At 39.4% G+C, this 22,474-nt stretch overlaps 1 protein-coding gene across 1 annotated transcript in view; it reads left to right on the top strand.

The window, feature by feature from the left end:
• The window catches only part of snd1 (staphylococcal nuclease and tudor domain containing 1), a 449,554-nt gene that overhangs the window by 196,892 nt on the left and 230,188 nt on the right, over window positions 1–22,474 (top strand). Inside the window, exon 15 of the mRNA XM_039761451.1 lies at window positions 1,681–1,822. Within this exon, the coding sequence (XP_039617385.1) occupies window positions 1,681–1,822 (142 nt within the window). The remainder of the gene's footprint in view (window positions 1–1,680; window positions 1,823–22,474) is intronic.

Raw genomic sequence — 22,474 nt, 5'->3', positions numbered from 1 at the left:
GAGAAAATAATGGGCCTTACAACTATCACAAAGGACTGCATGCTGTCATTCATACTAAAGTGGACAATACACAATATTAAAAACTAAGGGAATTTAAACATTTAAACAGGGCCATCTTATTTCCTTTATTACTATGGTATAATGATTGTGCTGTTGTGTGATGCCTCATAGTTTACTTTGAATCCCATTAAAAGTAAATGTTTTTTTTTCCTGATCACTGATGTTTTCCTAAAATAGTGGTATGCATCTTAAAAACTTTCCAGGGATATGTAAGCTTGTGAGTAGAGTTCTCTATTTGCAAAAATACATGATCTGTATCCTTTCTTTATGTGCATGTATCTTATTTTGGTACTCCATTATTGTCAGCTGTTCTTAGGAGAAATGTAAAGAAAAAGTTGTTTTGGCTATGTTCACTCTGTGCTATGTACTCATTACAGTAAACATATTCTAAGGAGACACAAGTCAGAATTTTGTTGTATTTTGTACTATGTACACATGACAATTCACTGATGAATTGACAGACTCATTTGCATTAATAGCTACTCCTTCTGGCGTTCTGAAATGTTTAATCTGTTCAAAAAAGATCAAACATTTTGAGTTGTTTCATAAGAAACTACTTGACCTTCATTGAAAGTTATCCCACTGGACATGCGAGAAAAGTGACAGTATGTTAGCTAAAGCTTAAAGCAGAACAAGCAAAGTGTATATCATCTCAGTGCCGGTTTTATGGCATATCATCCTATTATCATACTGAGAGGTCTATTCACTGATGCTAGCTATGCAAAGGAATATTTTATCAAAGGAGAGGAACACTGGTGTACTAATTACAAAAGTAAAAATAAAATCCTGAAGAAAATTCAAGTGGTTCTGTCAGTCTGAGATACAGTCATGCCGGCTAATATCTGTAGTTAGCAAACTGAAGACTCAAATTCATCCCTATGCCACTTGATTACATGTAATGAGCCTTTTGATTCTGTTGACATAGCGCAGATGTCCAATTCTGTTGGTATGTTTTCTTTCTGGTATTTTTCCTTGTTCAATATCTTTGACATTATACAGGCAGATATACTGTTTCTTGCAATGTCTCTGTGTACAGATTTGTTGCCTCTTGTAAAGCTAATTTTTCCTATTTTGTTTTTGTGGAGATAGTAGAAATGTTTCTGTCCTTGTGTATTGCTTTATATAGTGACTTTCCCATGTTAATTCAGTTTTGTGCCCAAGTTCCTTTTGTCTAAACAAATAATGCATTATAGCCATAGAAGGATTTTAAAAAATGTTCTTGCCCTATATTTTAATATTTTGTTTAAGTTATTATAGTACATTACTGGGAACTTTTATTATTCCCTGCGTCTTTTTTATTTTATTTTATTTTTTTTTATCTTATCTCTGCTAACTGACTGCAATGCATTGATTTACATTTCTGAGTGCAGTAAGTGAAAACTATACTGTGACACACATCAGTAGTACCAAACCCTTCATATCTGATATGGTACCATCTATTATTTTTAAAACTTCAGATCAATCAATAATAATTAATTGGTCTATTTAAAAAGTAACTTTAGAGTCACATTTCTTTAATGATTTGTGCGGCACCTCAAATGATCTTCTCTGTGGTTTCTTGGTGCTAAAACTAAAATAATAAAGGATCTGTTTTAATATTTTTTTCTTTTTAAATTATAGGAAACGCAGAAGGCTAAGCAGTTTCTCCCATTTTTGCAGCGCGCTGGACGATCAGAAGCAGTAGTTGAATATGTATTCAGTGGTTCTCGTCTAAAGCTCTATATGCCAAAGGAAACCTGTTTGATAACTTTTTTATTAGCTGGTAAGTGCTGTGTTCTCATGGATAAATGCAGACATTTACGTGTTTTAAAAAATCTTACTTTATTATATAAAGTGCAGAGCAAATGACAGAATGTACACATTTTTAGAAAATTCGGTTCAGAATTTTCACCCTAACACCAGTCTAAGAGAAAATAAAATATGTATGTGTTTTCATAAAGGTACTTGTTTACTGACATAGGGAAACAGACTCCACCATGGACACATTTGCTAATTTACCTAGGCAAGTGTTTTTAGACTATAGGGATATGTAAACCAAAGTAATCATAACTATGACAGCCCATTTTGCTTACCTGTTTATATACCAATACAGTCATAAAAATGTAAAGTACTACATGTGCCTGTAGTATTTCACATGAGAGCTACTGTATTAAATGCTTGGCTAGCATAAAGGACAAAAAGCTGATGCTCGTTAATGGATAATTTGCTATTATTACGATTGCTTATCTTAAGCTCTCACTGGACATATTTAAATCCATCTAATAGGGAATTTTATAGCTACTAGATAACTTGCTATTTTTATTTTGAAAAATGCATTGAATGTTCTGTTTGTTTTAAATGCTTTTAACAAAGTTATGTTTTGCACTTTCCCTGAACACTTAACTGCAGTGGACAAAATGCCTACTTTTTAGAAACCTCTTATTTAGCTAATCCTTATTATAACTCCTATCTAAAGAAATTAAAATCTAAAAGGATATAAATATTTTATATGTGTGTATAGTGTTGATTTTAGAAGTATTTTTTTTAATGCAAACATTGACATGAATTTGAAGTTTAGAGCTACAGTGGATAGATAAATTGTATTTCTCTTAATATATTACCAGTCAACAAATCTGTTTTTCAGGTGATATAAACAATTTTGAATTTCTGTTTAAGTTTTAACCTGTCTTGACTCTGTTTGCTTTATTTAATTTCTGTGTGTCATTGAATGCAACTAAGAAGGCGAATTTCATGTTTTCTTGAGTAAACATGACCAAGTAAAAACTTTGAATTAATGACAGCATGTTCATTCTTGGCACACTTTGTGGATCTCTATAGTTGCCTCCTTCCTGGAAAATTTAAATACCTCTTTGCCATAGCTGTTGGAATGGGGCATGCTTAAACGTGGGTGTTGAATGTATACACTGTGTGCACAATTATTAGGCAAGTTGTATTTTTGAGGATTAATTTTAATATGGAACAAACACAGTGGTATCAGTCAATCCAAAATGTTAATAAACCTGAAACCTGAATGTTTCTAGCGGAAATGTGAGTGTGAACATCATCAGGGGAATACATATGTGCGCACAATTATTAGGCAACTATTAGTGTGCAGATTTATTATGCAACTAAAGGAAAAATGAAAATTTTCCCATCTCACTTGGTTATTTTCATCTGTTATAGTGAGAATAATAAACAAACACCTCAAAATTTACAAATAAACATCTCTGACATTTCAAAAAAAATAAATCAATCAATCAATGACCAATATAGCCACCCTTCTTTCCAATAACAGTCATAAGCCTTTCCATTCATGGAGTCTGTCAGTTTCTTGATCTGTTGACGATCAGCTTTTTGTGGAGCAGTGACTACAGCCTCCCAGACACTCTTCAGAGAGGTGTATTGTTTTTCTCCCCCGTAAATCTAGCGTTTAAGAAGTGCCCACAAGTTCTCGATAGGGTTTAGGTCAGATGAGGAAGGGGGGCCATGTCATTATTCCTTCATCTTTAAGGTGTTTACTGGCTGGCCACGCAGTGGAGAACTTCGATGCAAGTGATGGAGCATTGGCCTGCATAAAAATCATGGTCTTTTTCCTGTATCACTGTTTGAAGAAAGTGTCTTCAAAAAACTGGCAGTAGGTTTGGGAGTTGATTTTGAGTTCATCTTCAATGCAAAAAGGTCCAACTAGCTCATCTTTAAAAATACCAGTTCATACCAGTACCCCACCTCCACGTTGGAGTGGAGCTCTGTGCCCATTACTGATCCACAGGTCCATCCATCTGGTCCATCAAGAGTCATTCTCATCTCATCGGTCCATAAAACCTTTGAATAAAATCTGTCTTCAGATATTTCTTGGCCCAGTTTTGACTTTTCCACTTATGTTTCTTGTTCAGTGGTGGTTGGGTTTCAGCCCTCCTTACCTTGGCCATGTCTTTGAGCACTGAACACCTTGTACTTCTGGGCACTCCAGGTAGGTTGCAGCTCTGGAATATGAAAGTACTGGAGGATAATGGGTTCCTGGTAGCTTCACGTTTGATTCTTCTCAAATCTTTGGCAGCTAATTTGCATCTTTTGTTCTCAACACGTTTCTTGCGACCCTGTTGACTATTTGCAACAAAATGTTTGATGGTTCTGTGATCACACACCAATATCTTAGCAATTCCAAAAGTGCTGCATCCCTCTGAAAGACTTTTTACAATTTTTGACTTTTCAGAGTCAGTTAAACCTCTTTTTTGGCCCGTTTTGCCCGAGGAAAACTAGCTGCCTAATAATTCTGCACACCTTGATATAGGGTGTTGATCTCCTTAGGCCACACCCTCCCTCATTACACAAATACACCTCACCTGACGTGCTTAAATCCAATAAGCATTCAAGTTAATACAGCTTGGAGTTGGAATATACGCATAAAAATGATGATATGGTCAAAATACTCACTTGCCTAATAATTGTGCACACAGTGTAGTTCCACCCATAATCTGTAGATTTCACGTGCTGGAGTTCCACTCACAAATTCAAGCAGGAGCTGCACATCAAAGATCACACATACTGTTCTATGTGAGTTATACAGTAAATACTTTGCCAGTGAAGTTTGTAGATATGAAATCATTCAGAGAAAATGAGAAAAGTACAGCATGTGCTGTCATGATATATCATTAATTTGCCTTCTTGTTGGTTTTTTCTCCTCTTTTATGTAGATGTGAGGTGTGATCTATCAAACCTTTCAGCACAATTTGGCTAGTAGTTTATTTTCTCAAACAGCCGAACCTGAAATACTTGATGCATTGATCCTCCTTTTCCATTCAATAAACTTAATATAATTTCAATAGTTTTAACAGTAGGTACCTGTCAACGTTAATTACCTTATTTAAGTCTGTTTTTTTTTCAGTTTAGTGAAGGAAAAGACGTGTTTTGCATCAAAATTATAACTAAAGCTGTATTTGTTTTTCTATATTTTCCTTGTTTCTTTGTATTTCGAAGTAAATGGTTGTACCTCTTTATATTATTATGTTTGATTAAAATACCATTTTAATGCTCTGGTATTTGAAAATAAAATATTAAAAAAAGAAATTGTCTGGAATAAACTGGTTAACCTAATAAAATTACAAAATTCAATTAAGTTGATCTACTGTATAATGATTAGACGTAAACGTTCACCCATGATTCATGTTGTGTGCAAAAGCTGGTCACTCATTGCTCTTTGTAATACAATCCACTGAAGATTATTATTTGAACTCTGTCAATAAGTTGGGTATTTGAGTAAATGTAAAAAAAATTAAATCACCTGTAATGTATGGTTTACTTTTATCCACTAGATGGCATTAAAGGCTATGAGATGATCTAACTCACAGAAACATTAGTCATTGATTTTCCTTTCAGCATTACATCAAATACTGGTAGTCACTATTGTCAAAAAATGTTTGATAGAAGTTATTTTGTTTATCATTGATAACTTGTATTCTGTACTGTCAGGTGAGGATTTTGAACTGTCAAATGTAAACTGACAATGAGAGTGTTGCGGAAATGTATTATCTAATAAGTGTTTAGACATTCAGCCACAAAAAATAATCTTGATATATTTAACAAAAAAATAGTTTTTCCGAAAAACATTCAGTTCATAGCCATGCTGGGGGAAAAACAAAACTAGATGATGTCATTTTAATTTTTCATCATTTAAAAGAACTAAATTAATATTAAAACCTTGCTGGAGTTGAACTAGTTAAAATTTTTATGTAACATATCCATATTTTTTCTAATAAACCCAGATCTTTAGGTACTTTTCTACTGCAGTTTTTAATCTTCACACAGCATTTCTGGCGAAAACCTCAATCTTAGTCCAATTACTGTGACAGCTAATTACTTGAAATTTGGTGAGAGACTGTTGGCTTTGGCTTCATTTACAAAATATTGTGAATTCTATATAGTGGTTTATTTGCTCAAATTTGATGTATAAACCTTAATGTGCTATGTTATACTTTCTTTAAGAGCATACTTCAGTATATCAATTATTTAAAAATTGCATGTTTTTCACACTTGTAAATAATGCGCAAAATTGTTGCTTATGACATTTGGCACAGCCTTTCCATTCCCTGTTATTGCTTCTGGTGACTGCTCATCTGTTGTTCCCGCCTATATCTTTATTATCAGCTAATGAGAAGGCAGATCAGTTTAAATTGCAGCTGTCAAATTAAGGAATTAAAGACATTAATGAAAATCACAGGTCATTAGCGGAAATGAGATTACCATGCAACATACTCTGCAGCAGATTGCACCCTTCTGTTGCATATTTAAGGGCACTGACATGTTTTAAAGTAGATTATGTAGCACTATGTAAGCCTGGGTAGATCTTTTTGGGAAGACTACTTTTAATGTATAATGTACCAACCTGAAATTGTGAATGTTTTATGGATGAAACTAAAAGTAAACTGTTTATACTAGCTACAGGAAGCATTTGACTGCTAATATGATTGCTTAAGGTGGTTCCAGTAACTACTCAATCTTAGAATTCAAACAGGCTTTGAATCCTAAATCTTGAATGTTTAAACAGTTAATTCAATTAAAATGCTGTAATTTTACAATTTTGTTTTTCTGTTTATTTAATCAGACAATCTTTATCATTGTGACGTAAAGTGCATTTCATCCTAATAGGACCCATCCATACAAAAATCAGGAAGATAGCAAATGATGGTTCATCTTCTTCTAACAGTTCTATAAAAATCTATAAGCAGTTGGTAACAGAAAGGATAAGGCATCAGATCTTGGAGAAAGTAAAATTGTGGTCTGTGGTCATATGAAAGTAACAATTAAAGTTAATTCATCCTACTAGATGCCAACCTTTCTCTTAACATATTGAATTAGCTTGTGTCAGTGATTTTTGTGTTCCGGAGCATATAAAAAACTCCTGTCACTGTAGTTGCTGTTTCAAATTCACCCAGTCCCATTCCAAAGCTTCTCAGTTTTTACACTGAGGTAAAAGTGGTTTTCCCCACTTTTAGTTTTTCTAACTTTGTGTAATTTTTATATAATAATTTTATTTTTAAGTGCAGATCCACTCATGAGTCACTTAGGAGCCTGAATATTATGATTGCATTTATACGTGAAGGTGTGTCGATATAAAGGTAGACCAAAGTAAACTTTAACACCAAGAAGAGTAAGAAAATGGAAATAACTTAGTTATCCTAAATCATAAACAGTTGTTACAATTAATCAAAAAGCAGTATAACAGAATTATTTGAAATGTGAAGCTCAGTAACAACCCTAATAACACCCTTAAATAATAATGTCAGCTTTGATTTAACTCTAGAATTACCAGAGTCTACAAAAAAACTTTATATTTGTCCCACCTTAAATTGCTTCTTAAAACCGTTCTCACCTCTCTGCCAGCCTCCTTTGTCCTGTAAATGTGCCAGTAAAACCAATCTGCAAGCAGCCGGCTATTCCATCCCCCTACCGACTTAGAATGTGCACGAACTTCTCCCAGCTCATGCCTCGATTATCTGGGATTAAAGTGGAGCTTTAGAGTGGAAATAGATTATTTGGAACACACGCATTTCATGTGTGTTCCGTTTCTACAGTAATCTGTGTAGACACAATGTTAAAACAGAAACTTTTTTCATATTTTAGTAATAAATGTTACAAAATGTAAGCATAAACTATAAAATTTGTGAAGCTTGAAGGCCAAAGATCAAATAAACACTTTCATAAAAGGTTCAAGACTTTTACAACAGCTTCCGTGGCGTACGGGTAACATTTTGACACTTAGAGCGCAGCAGACTTGGTGTAATTCAAGAGATCCGAGTTCAATTTCCTGCTGGGGAGAAAATTTATTTATTTTTAACCTTCGCCGTTCTGCCTGCCTGAACTCCCAAAACAGTAATTTTATTATTATATAGCAGCTTCCCTGTCTGCCTATCATATAGTGCCTTTCCTTCCTATCTATCTGTCTATCTATCTATCTGTCTATCTATCCCCTTAGCTGTATTTTTATATATCTATTATACAGTGCCTTCTCTGCCTGTCTGTCTGATTGCATATAGCGCTGAACGTACTGCTCTGTACTATTCTGTCCTCTGCATGTCCTGGAGTACAAAAGAAACACCACCATACAGCAACATGTGTGAACTGGCAAGATCGGGGATAAAAACACACGGTCACTGATTACAAACCGCAAGATGAATGAAAGAGACAATATATGTAAAAACATCATCGCACTAATGCAATGGTATTTGAAAATGCAGCGTCAGATCGGGTTTGAATATGCGCCCGATCTGATGCTGTTCGTTTTCAAATAATATTGCATGTACTGTGCGTTGAAACTGTTGCACTGAATAAGCTGACGCCTTCTGTAACAGCGTCAGCATGTATTCAAACCTGATCTGACGCTGTTCGTTTTCAAATAATATTGCATGTGCTGTACTATTTTAGAATAAAAACATACATTTGATTTCAGTCAGTCTGTAAGAGCCAGTTCAAATGTATGATAATTGTAAAGGTTAGCTTTTTTTTTTTAAATCCAGTTCCATTCTCTCAGTCGCGTTCACAATCCCCCCCTCCCCATGTCACACTGCTGTTTTCAGATAAAGACGTGCTATAGCTCAAATGTGATTTATTTGGAGATGCGCTATAGCTCTAATGTTATTTATATAGGGAAGAAAGTACAGTGTCAGGTGCTCATTCAGTGTAATAGGAACCATAGCACAGAGAGATGTGTACACTGCAACAACTACACATATTGTAAATGTAGGAAGGGTGTGTGGGAATTGTTAATATTTGAAAGTGATGATTTTATATAGCATGGATCAGAAATCCGCAGTTCTTAGCATTGCACCACGCAAGCTGTCGTATCAAGCGCCTACTGTAACTTGCTTTATTTTTTCTTCACTTATTGTCTAGAATAAAAGTGCACTTGTTTTGTTATACTTGTACACCAACATATGTTCCTGTGTTTGAGCGACACGGGCATGCTCAAATAATAGACGTGTAATGCCATGAAAAGTGCACTCAGGCACTTCAGTTCGCAAGCATTGGTACGAGAATGCAGTCACAAGTACGCTGCAAGGCTATAGCGCGTCTTTATGTGAAAACAGCATTCTCAGATTGGGGGTTGGGGGGATAGGGAAGGATCCTGAACACGACTGAGAGAATGAAAAGTGAATAAAAAAAAAAAAACTAACCTTTACAAGTATCATAAATTACACTGGCTGTTACACACTGAAATCAAATGTATGTTTTTATTCTAAAATAGTAAGAATAAGAGCAGTTTACTTCTCAAAACTGAGTCGTGCAGGATCGAACTCATGACCTTTTGATTACTAGTCAGCAGCTGATACCATTACGGTATCATGGCAGTTGTATTCAGTATGTTGCAATGTGGCATGCTAAGGCAGCTTCTTTCTGCAGTTATATTTTTGAATAAAAGCATACTTGTTCTGTTATATTTGTACCTTTTTTGAACGTGTTTCTGTGATATTTGGACTTCAGGCTTCATACATTATATAGTTTATGCCTACATTTTGTCATTTACTACTACAATATGAAAAAGTTTCTCTTTTAAAAATGTGTTTACACGGATTACTGTAGATACGGAATACACGTGAAATGCGTGTATTCCAAATAATGATCTATTATTTCCACTCTAAAACTCCACTTCACTCCCAGATAATCAAAGCATGAACTGGGAGAAGTTTGTGCACGTTCTAACTCGGTGGGGAATGCTCAATACTTTGTCGATGCACCTTTGGCAGCAATTACAGCCTCAAGTCTTTTTGAATATGATGCCACAAGCTTGGCACACCTATCCTTGGCCAGTTTTGCCCATTCCTTTTTGCAGCACCTCTCAAGCTCCATCAGGTTGGATGGGAAGCGTTGGTGCACAGCCATTGTAAGATCTCTCCAGAGATGTTCAATCAGATTCAAGTCTGGGCTCTGGCTGGGCCACTCAAGGACATTCACAGAGCTGTCCTGATGCCACTCCTTTGATATCTTGGCTGTGTGCTTTGGGTCGTTGTCCTGCTGAAAGATGAACTGTCGCCCCAATCTGAGGTCAAGAGCGCTGTGGAGCAGGTTTTCATCCAGGATGTGTCTGTACATTGCTGCAGTCATCTTTCCCTTTATCCTGACTAGTCTCCCAGTTCCTGCCGCTGAAAAACATCCCCACAACATGATGCTGCCACCACCATGCTTCACTGTAGGGATTGTATTGGCCTGTTGATGAGCGGTATCTGGTTTCCTCCAAATGTGACGCCTGGCATTCACACCAAAGAGTTCAATTTTTGTCTCATCAGACCAGAGAATTTTGTTTCTTATGGTCTGAGAGGCCTTCAGGTGCCTTTTGAAAAACTCCAGGTGGGCTGCCACGTGCCTTTTACTAAGGAGTGGCTTCCATCTGGCCACTCTGCCATACAGGTTGTCCTTCTGGAAGGTTCTCTGGAGGACCTCTGGAGCTCTGATAGAGTGACCATCAGGTTCTTGGTCACCTCCCTGACTAAGGCCCTTCTCCCCTGATCGCTCAGTTTAGAGTCCTGGTGGTTTCGAACTTCTTCCACTTACGGATGATGGAGGCCACTGTGCTCATTGGGACCTTCAAAGCAGCAGAAATTTTTCTGTAACCTTCCCCAGATTTGTGCTTCGAGACAGTCCTGTCTCTGAGGTCAACAGACAATTCCTTTGACTTCATGCTTGGTTTGTGCTCTGACATGAACTGTCAACTGTGGGACCTTATATAGACAGGTATGTGACTTTCCAAATCATGTCCAATGAACTGAATTTACCACAGGTGGACTCCAATTAAGCTGCAGAAACATCTCAAGGATGATCAGGGAAAACAGGATGCACCTGAGCTCAATTTTGAGCTTCATGGCAAAGGCTGTGAATACTTATTTACATGTGCTTTCTCAACTTTTTTATTTTTAATAAATTTGCAAAAATCTCAAGTAAACTTTTTTCATGTTGTCATTATGGGGTGTTGTGTGAGGAATTCTTAGGAAAAAAAATGAAATTAATCCATTTTGGAATAAGGCTGTAACATAGCAAAATGTGGAAAAAGTGATGCACTGTCAATACTTTCCGGATGCACTGTACCTGTGGGGTACGGGAGAGAAACTGTTGGGGCAGTAGCAGGAAGGCACACCATTAGGTGAAATGCTGTTGGCTGTTCAGTATGGTACGAGCACGCCTTACATGCCAGTTGTATTTTTTAGCTGAGGCATGCCCGCATCTTGGCTTCTTTGTGCCTGCCAAAAAGGAAGTTTGTTTAAGCCACATGTGTTAGTACTGGTAGAAAAAAAAACTTGCATAATTTAGTTGTCCAGTGAGGCACGAGACATAAAGTTCCAGGGAAGTTTAGGAAGTTGCCTGAAAGTAAGGATGCATGTATTTCAGCAGAAACGCACATACAATAGATAGATGCTGAGAATGAGACTATGTGGGGGGGGATATCACAATGGCATCTCTGAGTATGCTGAGTCAGAATTGTAAGGAATTGGATAGTAGGGGGTGTCCCTCCTTTCTTATTTTGAGTTAACTGCAGAATAGTAAGTAAACAGTTCAAACCATATACTTACTGGCTGGGCAAGACCAACTCCTGCCTAGGATGACTGGATTGCTGGTGCCACTAGCTGAAGGGCATTGGCTGAAACTGGTGGTTCATTCTGAGAGGCGATGACCGGACCTGGAAACTTATACTGAAGATTCTGGCTCAGGTGGAGTGTGCAGTAGGCGATAAAGATTTTTTTGTCGCGTACTCCCTTGTTTTTATTTTTTCATTTAGAAAGCTGATTTTGTTTGCTTTACAAACAAGAATTCATTAAGGAAATTTAGTTATTTCAGGTGCTAGAATATAATTTTTTTTTTTTGAATGTTTACTATATATTGCATTTTGAATTTAAAACAAGGCAAATGATGAAAAGGATCCTCCAGTTCCACCAATTTTTAGAATCCCAGAATCCAGGCTCTTAGAATGCACCATTTCTGACCAACAAGCATTTTGGTGAAAAATGCTTACTAGAGTTCTTTCTTTTTGAGCGAGTTCAAGTTCAAGCACTTTATTGTCATTGTGTAACACAGTGAAATTACTTTTTGTGACAGCCTCAAGGTGCATTTAAAGAAAAGTCAAATAATTCCAAATATGTCGAATACAGTGTATACCAGACATCAACACAATTTCTATCCGCTCCTCACGTGTTCTCTGCGACATGTCAATTGCTGTACCCAAAGAGAAACTTGTAAATAACTCATGAAAGAATAAAGTTAAAACCAAGCACACCATTGTTTTTCTTGTGAAATTCCCAATAAGTTTGATGTGTCACATGACCCTCTTCCTATTGAAAAAACAAAAGTTGGATCCAAAATGGCCGACTTCAAAATGGCCACCATGGTTACCACCCATCTTGAAAAGTTTTCCCCCTCACATATACTAATGTGCCACAAACAGGAAGTTAATATCACCAACCATTCCCATTTTAAGGTGTATCCATATAAATGGCCCACCCTGTAGTAATCCACCATGTTTTGAATTTCCCTAATCCTCTTTAATAAAACCCCTGTGTACGTCCAGGTGTCCGTGTGTGTGTCTCTTCTGGTGAAGTGCGCATGCGCGGGGCCACACGGCATGTGTTCAGTCTCTTCCTGTGCATTCCCTGTGTGTGCAGAGAGAGAGACACACACAGGTGCGTGCACACGAGAGACAGACAGACAGACAGACATGCAGGCCCGCCCGAGAGACAGACACGCAGGCAGGCAGGCCGGCAGACGCGAGAGACAGGCACGCATGCACGCGCACACGCATGCACGCACGCACGCAGGCAGGCAGGCCCACACAAGAGAAAGTCATGCACGCATGCGCACACACACACACACGCACGAGAGAGAGAGACACACTCTCACACACACACACACACACAGAGGCAGGCCCGCATGGGGGACAGACACGCACGCAGGCCCGGGACAGAATCAGACACACACACACACACACACACACACACACACACACACACACACACACGTAGGCCCAGGACAGTATCAGACATGCACACACAGGCGCACGCGTGCATTGTTGCAATGTTACTTTTCTTGGTTGTTTATTAAATTACAGATTTTTCAAATGTTCAATTTTTGCCCTGTGCTTAAAACTCATTAAAAAAAGTGTTTTTAGTGAGCGGGTTGTAAGGCTATAGCGCATACTTTTGGTGTGTTAGTTTTCTCTGTTGTTCAAGGTTTTCTTAGTGTTATTCAATGTTTTTACATTTAGTTTACTATTACGCTGTGCATTCAATGGTATAATTAACTATATTTGTGCTTAAAATCTTAAAAAAATATATATGTTTACATACAGTTCATACGGTCTGGAACGGATTAATTGTATTTACATACAATCCTATGGGGGAAATAACTTGGTTCCACTGTATTACTGTCCGACAAAATTACAGGCATTTTACGGAAATACAAACCAGTATTACTGAGAGAGAAAATTAAAGGCACACAATACAGTGACGCATATTACAGCCACATACGAGGTCCCTTGCCATTTAATATAGACTGTTCCTACTAATGTTTATGCACTACTGTTCTAGCGGCCGTAATTGTAACGTGCTTAATGTCTAGTAGATTAATAAAATTAATCTAATCTAATGAACTGCAAGTCTAACATCTTGGTGTTCTACAATGTTTTATGTAAGATTTTTTTTTTCTCAATAGTTTATTCACATTGGGGAATGACAATTACAAACATAAGCAAGTTTATTTTATAACATTTTACTGCTTTAATTTTCCTACAATGCCAAAGCTGATTTGTTAGGTTTTTGTTTTATAATTTTTTTAAGAGATGGCACTATAACTCGAGTTATCAGTAAGCAAGTAGAGTCGCTTTTTAAAATATTGATAAGCAAGTCACATGCCAGAAAATATATTCTGGAACATGCCTTTTTAACCTCTTTTTTATTTCTGTATCTTTTAAGTTCATTCACTGTGAATGTCTTTTACATGGAGTACTAAACAAATAATGTGTCAATTCAATCAGCGGCCACTTACTTTGACCTCTTTTTGTGCCTTGCATGTGCTTGAGATGCTTCTAATGCATTGTATATACATGTTATACCATCTGGGCAGCCTGGTGACAATTTGTAAACTTTGTATATATATTTATTTTCCACAATCATTAACTGAAGTAGATAAATTCTATTTCATATTGAAATTCACACACGTTGCAAGTGTGCTGATATTGTGAGTTGTTGTATTCTTCGGTCACAGGACTCCAGTCCTTTATTTTTTCTCTTCCTGCTTAACCAAATTGCAACACAGAAAATGCCTCCATGAAGGTAAAGCTAGGTGCAACCTTCGAGCACTGAGTCTTCAAAACCTAAAAAAAAAAAAATATAGAAATATTACCTTGGACACTTTTAATTAATAAGCTTCTAAATCTATACTAATAAAAGGCAAAGCCCTCACTGACTGACTGACTGACTCACTCACTGACTCATCACTAATTCTCCAAGTTCCCATGTGGGTAGAAGGCTGAAATTTGGCATGCTCATTCCTTACAGCTTACTTACAAAAGTTGGGCAGGTTTCATTTCGAAATTCTATGCGTAATGGTCATAACTGGAACCTATTTTTTCGTCCATATACTATAATACACTTCTGGTCGATGGCCATGGGAGGCGGAGTTACGCCTCCCACGTAATTTAGTGCACAGGTGAAGGACTGTGCTTATGCAGACGAAGATGAGATGGTCAGGGTGGTGGTTGGCAGAAACTGTGCACAGATAAAATGTCAACTCGATCTGAATTGCGCGATCACATTCGAAAACATATATCTTTTCAACTTCTATTTAGTCAACACTTAGCATATTCATATGTAAAGCTACTGCGCAACTCGGCACGCCTCCCACATAATTGACTGCCTGCCCATATAAAGCCATTCTTCGCTGCGGTGTCTTCATTCATTTCCTTGCTTCGACAAGGAAGCAGCTTTCTCACAGCTTCTGCGCTGTTTTATAAACGAACGACATATAAGAAAGTCCTTTTTCCTTGCTTTGCCAACGAGGCAACCTTTTTATTTAATCCACGGGTTCTACGCTGTTTTATTGTTTATTTGTTACGATTCTTATAGTTATTGTGTACGTATTTTACACTTAGTTTACTGTTCAAGTACCCATTTCCTTTATTTAATCCACGGCTTTTCTGCCTTTTTTTTGTTCGTTTATTACGATTACACTTATTTCATTCACTTTCTTTGCCTGACTGCCTGCCCATATCAGGCGCTGAGCAGCTTTCTCACAGCTTCTGCACTGTTTTATAAATGAACGACATATAAGAATGTCCTTTTTCCTTGCTTCGCCAGCGAGGCAACCTTTTAATTTAATCCACGGTTTCTGCGCTGTTTTATTGTTCATTTATTATGATTGTTATAGTTATTGTGTAGGTTTTATTTAATCTTATTTAATCCACGGGTTCTCCGCTGTTTTATTGTTCGTTTATTACGATTGTTAGTTATTGTGTAGATATTTTATACTTTGTTTACTGATCAAGTATCCATTCCCTTTATTTTTCCAACTGTACCCCTATTGAAATGTCTATCGACGTGAGTAGTATAATGTCAGGCGGCTTCTGTCAAAATTTAATCCGAGTTTGATTGATGAGATTAAACCACGCCCTTTTAATCGAAGACCGGAAGTCCCGCCCCACCCACCATCTGTTGTTAGTTGACCTTGTTGACCTTTCAGGAAGTCCCTCCCCACCCCGGTTGTTTTGTTGACCTTGGATGACCTTGATCCGGGCCCCTGTTGATTAATGACAGGAAGTCCCTCCCCAACCACCTGTTGTTTGTTGACCTTTAGCCCAGCCATCTGTTTTCCCCAGGAAGCTGTCAAGGGCAATTTGATGGATGCCCCCACCCTCCTTGAACCCCCACCACCCCGCCCCCTGCTTGGCCACCTGCATTGCCCCATCTCACTAGGGCAAGTTCAGACATGCCCAAGGGCTGCCTAGGCCCCCTTGAACCCATCACCACCCCCACCACTTCCCAGCCCCCACCCCTCTTCCAAAGACAGGTTCAGGCATGCTGCAGCCGGTCCCTGGACAAGTTCAGGCATGTTCCTATCCATACCCAGACTGAATGGCCTGCCTAAGCCTCACTGCAGCACATGATGTCTGGCCCCCCGTGACACTTCTGAAACTGTTGTATAAAAGTCGTGCATTTTCCTCAGTTCTAAACACTCTGTGAAGAAAAAATGGAATCTATGACCGACGCCGTGAAGCATCAGTTCCGTAGGCTCTATTCTAAGGATCGTTTGAAAAGGTTAAAAGATGTTTGGTTCCTGAGTTTCTTCAAGCTGGAGCGACCGACGAGGAACGGGTCAAGTTGTGCTAAACAATGGTAGAATCATGCGCGATCGATAAGGAAAAATGTCATCAGCCTGTAGTATTCAAGGACTGAATTCTGCAAGCTGAAACGACGGGCGGTAAAGGACTAACTGGTTGAAACATCGTTCGAATCGGCGACGACGATTGTAAAACCCCTTTATTTACGCCCGCCCCATCCCTCTTACCATAAATACTCAGTCTGTCAACGGATCCAGACAAAGGATCAGACCGTTTCAGAATTCTTTGAAGCTTTTAAAAGCTCTCGGCATATAGTCAACTCCGGACTCTGAAATGACGGATGCGGCGTAACAGCCTCGGGTTTCCGCCTAAGACTCCAAAGACTGCAGCTTCAAGACCTGAATCTTACCATTTCTATAACTCTGGCGGATGGATTGCCTTCAGGACCACCAAGAATCTGACCCGCGTTATTTTACTATACGGCCTGATTACACTCTCTGGTCAAGAGACCTTGAGACAGACAGCGGATTCCAGTTTCCTTGGTCTAGTCGTGCGTCACCCGTCACAGCCAATGGTGATCAGCCGGACACTGGCGTCTCCGTTAATGGCGATCAGACAGAAACCTCTTACCTAGCTCCAGGACAGCCTTGGGTGCACAAACAAGTTCGCAGGAGCCGATGTTGATAGGACTTTCTGAGACAAATATGGATTGCCCGATGGGGTACTGCCAGAAACCTGGAAAAAGGCCCTGCAGCTTGTTAAAGGTCTGATGACTTCTCTGCTGGACATTATTGTCTACTGCGACCAGAAAAAAGAATGTCAAGGCTGTGGTATAAATCACCCTGCCCAGGTAAGGCATACATGCCTCTTTGAACCTGAAATCGGCTACCGTCAAGGTCGCTTTCAGAAGATTCTGAATATTTTCCGTAAATATTGGCTGAAACGACTAGCTGTTAAAGTTCTCGGTATTTTAATATTCTACTGCCGATTCCCAAAATATGTGTAGTGGTTGAAAAGACTGTAGATGAATTTGAAAGTACCAGCTCTATTCATGATACTGTAATGCAGTCATTTTATGAAATGGATGAATACTCCTACTGTGTAACCCCGTGTGGCAAATGAGTTTTGTAAGCGAAATATTAATCATGAGGGTCATATGAATCTGTGGACCAAATATGACCTGGAACTTGATGATATGATAGAGCTGATGGGTCTTTCTGAGCCTGAAAACACAAACGCCTGAAAAAATTCAGACTCTTAAATAAAGGTTTTCTAATTTTTAACTGGTGTCAGTGTCTGTTTTATCACCGGCGATGGAGCAGGTCTTGGAAAAAACATATTATAACTCTGAGAATCCCGGATCCTTGGGGGGTAAGGATTCCTTGAAAAGCGCTCTCTAAGCGGGTCACCATATTGGGTCCCAAGAAGTGTCAGATTGGTTATCTGGGCAATACACCTACACGATACATAAACCGCCAGAATCCATTTTAAAAGGAATAAGGTGTATGTTTCCAATATTGACGGCCAATGGCAGGTCGATCTGGCGGATATGACAAACCTGTCCGAGTATAACAGAGGTTACAAGTATCTACTGACTTGTATAGATATTCTTTCTAAATACGCTTGGGTCAGGGTTCTGAAAAACAAAGCGGGTAAAGAAGTAACCAGGGCTTTTCGAGAAATTTTGGAGGAGGAAGAGTACCCGTCAAACTTCAGACGGATAGCGGTAAAGAGTTTCTCAATCGGGAATTTCAAAGCCTGATCAACAAACACGGGATAAAACATTTCACCACAGCTAGTGAATTAAAGGCTTCGGTGGTGGAGAGGTTCAATCGAACTCTGAAGACCAAAATGTGGCGTTATTTCAGCTCCCGGAATACCCGGTCCTATCTGCCGGGCTACAGGACTTGGTGAAATCTTATAATCTCAGCTATCACCGAGGTATAAAATGGCCCCTGCTGAGGTGAGTAGTTCCAATTCTTGGAAAGTCTTTAAAAACTTATACGGCCTAACTAAAACCAAAAGAAATCTAAAATATAAATTCAAAGTCGGCGATACGGTCAGAGTATCAAAATCCCGGAATCCTTTTACCAAGGGCTACGAACAAACCTTTTCAGACGAGGTATTTACCGTTTCTGAACTAGTCCCCAGGGATCCGCCGTCTACAAGCTCAAGGATTATGACGGTGAAGACATTATAGGTTCGTTTTACGACGCCGAGTTACAAAAGATTCGAGGTACGGACGTCTTTAGGATTGAAAAGATTTTGGCGAAAAAATATCCGTAGAAAAAGCATATTTTGGTGAAATGGTTCGGTGGCCGAAAAGTTTAACAGTTGGATCCCTGAAAGCTATGCAAGGCGTTAAATACTGAGAATCAAAATTAGTATTTCATTCACGGTCTGATCACAATGGAGAGAAAAGCTTTTACGTTGTACTACCCAGCAATTCTTCCCAAGATGTTTTCCCTAATAATACCATCGCGAATTTACCGTCAAATTATCCGCCCCAATCGAACTACAGGGCCCCTGGGAAGTTGGATTGGCCGAAATTCAGTATCCGCACACCTGGAATACCCTAGACAAACCGGATAATGAATTTATGTTGGTGAATCCGCTAATAGCTAAATTTTATAGTATTCCCGGGCTATTACTCTAGTGTCGAAAGTGTCAGACAAGATGAATGAAGTGGTGTTGAAAGATTCGAAATTCTTGGAGTCCCGTTCATCAGACCCTGCGAAATTCCGCTATAGCGCTCTAAAGCGTAGATTCTATTTCTCAAACACTGTGAAGGATGAAACTCTGCATGTCAAGGGACAATTAGGTAGGATTCTAGGAGCTCATCCGGACAAAACTATTGGTCTGGTGAATGAAGCTCCTTACCCCTGGATATCAGAGCGGGGTTTTATTCCTTGTACGTCTACAGCGACATTGTTTCTCACCAAAGAGTCGGAGACAGCTACGTCCCTCTCTTGAGATGCGTACATATTGAGGATGAGATGAATAAGATTACCACAATCACCTACGACAAACCGCACTACGTTCCGGTTAGCAAGAATCAGTTTGATACTTTGACCATTGAAATAAAGACGGATCAGAACAAAGCGGTTCCATTTCAGTTTGGCAAGGTCCTAGTCAAGTTACATTTCAGACCCTCCAAGAGGTGTATACACGACTAATACTGAGATGAGATCTTACCTGGACCCCAACCCTTACGTGCATTATTATGAAGCCCAAGCCGGTAACGGACTCCCCGGGTTCTCTGGGTCCCCAGTGATGTACGGCTCTGGGATCGGAGGGATATTTCGAGGGTTATTTAGAAGAGCTTTGCCTCTCCTGAAAAGAGGATTCAAATTGTCAAGCCACACATTAAATCAGCCGCTAAGAATATTGTCAAAGACGTGGTGGCTGGAGCCGTGTCAGGAGCGATGACTCGAGGAAACGAAGAAAATCAAGCTGGGGCTGGCCTAATGGTGATGAGGAAAACTAAACGTAAGAGGCCTCCCGGGTCACGACCTGCCCGATCATCAAAAAGACGCCGTTCAGCTTTTACTTCATTTTCTTCTCTCCGCCACAAGGATAAGTCCCGCGCCCGCAGAAAAAAGAAATCGAAAAACATTTTTTAACTCAAGATGTCTTTCGTTCATCGAATGTCTCAAGAGTGTGTGAAATCCGAACTGGACTTGTTTACGGTACCCTATACTCAGACTAGTGTAGAAAAAAGCATCTATGTCGAGGTCCCCTCTCTCAGCTCTATCTGAAGTCGCCCCGCTGGAGTTTCTGATTACCGGGAATGGGGAAGACTACTTGGACCTGAATAACACGCTTCTACACGTCCGCTGCAAAATCGTCAATGCCGACGGAACTAATCCCCCCCCCGTGGCCAAGGTAGCCTTTGTTAATTATCCGATAGCGCTTTATTCTCACAAGTGGATGTAACCCTGGGAGATCGCTTAATATCCCAGAGTTCCAACCTTTACCCGTATAGGGCCCTTTTTGAGGGATTGTTAAATTACAGCAGTGAAACTCTCAAGTACCAATTTGGTACGGGTCTTTTTACAAAGACTCGGCCGAAACATGAAAACACAACCTTGGGCGGTCCGAATGAGGGGTTCAAAAAGCGGTTATACGGCCCAGGGTAAGACAGTAGAACTCCTTGGATCTATTCATTCTGACCTATTTTTTCAAGAAAAATTAATTCTAAACGGAGTGGACGTCAGAATAAAAATGGTGCGTAGCAAAAATGAATTCTGTCTGATGTCCGGAGATGCCGAAGCGTTACAAAGTAAACATTTTAGCCGCCTCTCTTTTGTCAAGAAAGTTAAAGTTTCAGCGGCGGTGAAATTGGGGCACGACACGCACTCACAAACGCCAACGCCAAGTACCCCTTGGAAAGAGTGAATATGAAAGTTCTCAGTTTACCGGCCGGGATTCGGGTGAGCAATCAGGAGAATTTGTTCTTGGGACAATTACCCAAGTACGTGGTCCTAGGCATGGTGGATAATGGCGCCTTTTCGGGGATTACGCCAGAAACCCCTTCAATTTCAAACATAACCATGTGGAATTCCTGGCCTTGTATTTGGACGGAGAACAGATTCCCGCCAAACCATTTCAGCCCACTTTTGCTAATGACACCACCGCCGAGAATATTACAACCTGGTGTTGGCCACGGAAAACACTTGAAAGACCAGCCTCTAGCCATCAGCCGTTCTGAATTCTCTAAAGGTTACACCCTGTTTGCCTTTGATTTGACGCCAGATCAAGAATGCGGGGACCATTTCTCATTGATGAAAACAGGGAACATGAGATTTGAAATCCGCTTTGGCAGCCCCTACCCCATACTGTGAATCTAATAGTGTACGCGGTCTTTGACAACATTATTGAAATAAACCAGAGAAGAAATATACTTTATGATTACTAAAAGCATGAATACCCTGCAGATCAACAAACTCATGTCCAGTAATCCGTACACAGAAAATCTGTTTTACGGAGTGTTGGCTGCGACGAACTGCCTAAAAAGATACTTACGGAGCTCCCGACCATGATCATCGTCAATACTCACCGTCAAAAACAACCCGGAGAACACTGGTTGGCGATACATCTCAGAGAAGACGGAATTGGAGAATTTTTTGATTCCTATGGAGCTCCACCAGACTTTATCTATTTTCCTGAGGAAATATACAGTTTTTTAAACAGAAACTGTAAAGAAATTATTCACCATACCCGGCAGCTTCAAAACTGGTTTTCCACCGTCTGCGGACAACACTGTATTTTTTTCCTGCACCATAGAGGAAAAGGACGCTCTTATCAAGAGGTCATGAACCTGTATTTTAATGAAGTCACCAAGAACGATGATATGGTTCAAAATTTTGTCAACACCTTGTCTAAGAACACTTTAAGAAGCTTTCAGGATCAACCCTGCATGCAAAGTTCTGGACCCTGTAATTATCTTAATAAAGAATAGGCAAACTGTGTAAAAAAATAATATTTTATTAAACAAAAAATATAATTACATTTCAATAAGGAATCCATTCATTCTTTTGTGAGATCTGGTTTTCCTGCCAACAGGTGTATCGGTAGCAGCCGCGGCAGCAGAGGCAGCAGAGACAGCAGAAGCTCCGTCTGGGGAGGTTGGTTTGAAACTCTCTAGAAGTTCTCTAGTGTCCATGTTTGGTACGGCCGATGTCGGAATGTTCAAGCCGGCCAGGGCCTTAATAAATTCTTTCCAACCCCTAGGTCTCCGATAGGATGGTATGTTATGACGGGCTGTTAAGTTCCGCATTAGATCAACCATATTCGTTCCGGGTAACGACTCTCCACGAAACACAAACTCTCCCAAGCCATTCCAATAGGTTGTATTAGGGTGATGCGTCATTTTCTGTAAAATTATTTCAGTATATTTCTTTGATTTATCCGGAGCACTTTTTAAAATCTCGCGTACACCCGTTCTTCTGGGGTACTAGGTGCATCTTTGAGTGCCTCTGGCGGCACCTCCTGGTTCTCGACAGGCATCAATAATGTCAGAGAACCGGTTTCTTTATCCGCTTTTTTCACAAAGGTAAGGTATCTTTGCAAGACGGCCGTATAAAGATTTACTTTTGCATCGACGCTCAAATCATCGCGTTC

Source organism: Polypterus senegalus, chromosome 8 (assembly GCF_016835505.1).
Source record: "Polypterus senegalus isolate Bchr_013 chromosome 8, ASM1683550v1, whole genome shotgun sequence".
Classification (NCBI taxonomy): Eukaryota; Metazoa; Chordata; class Cladistia; order Polypteriformes; family Polypteridae; genus Polypterus; species Polypterus senegalus.
Note: the sequence above shows the minus strand (reverse complement) of the source record. Positions and strands in the feature narration are given on the sequence as shown.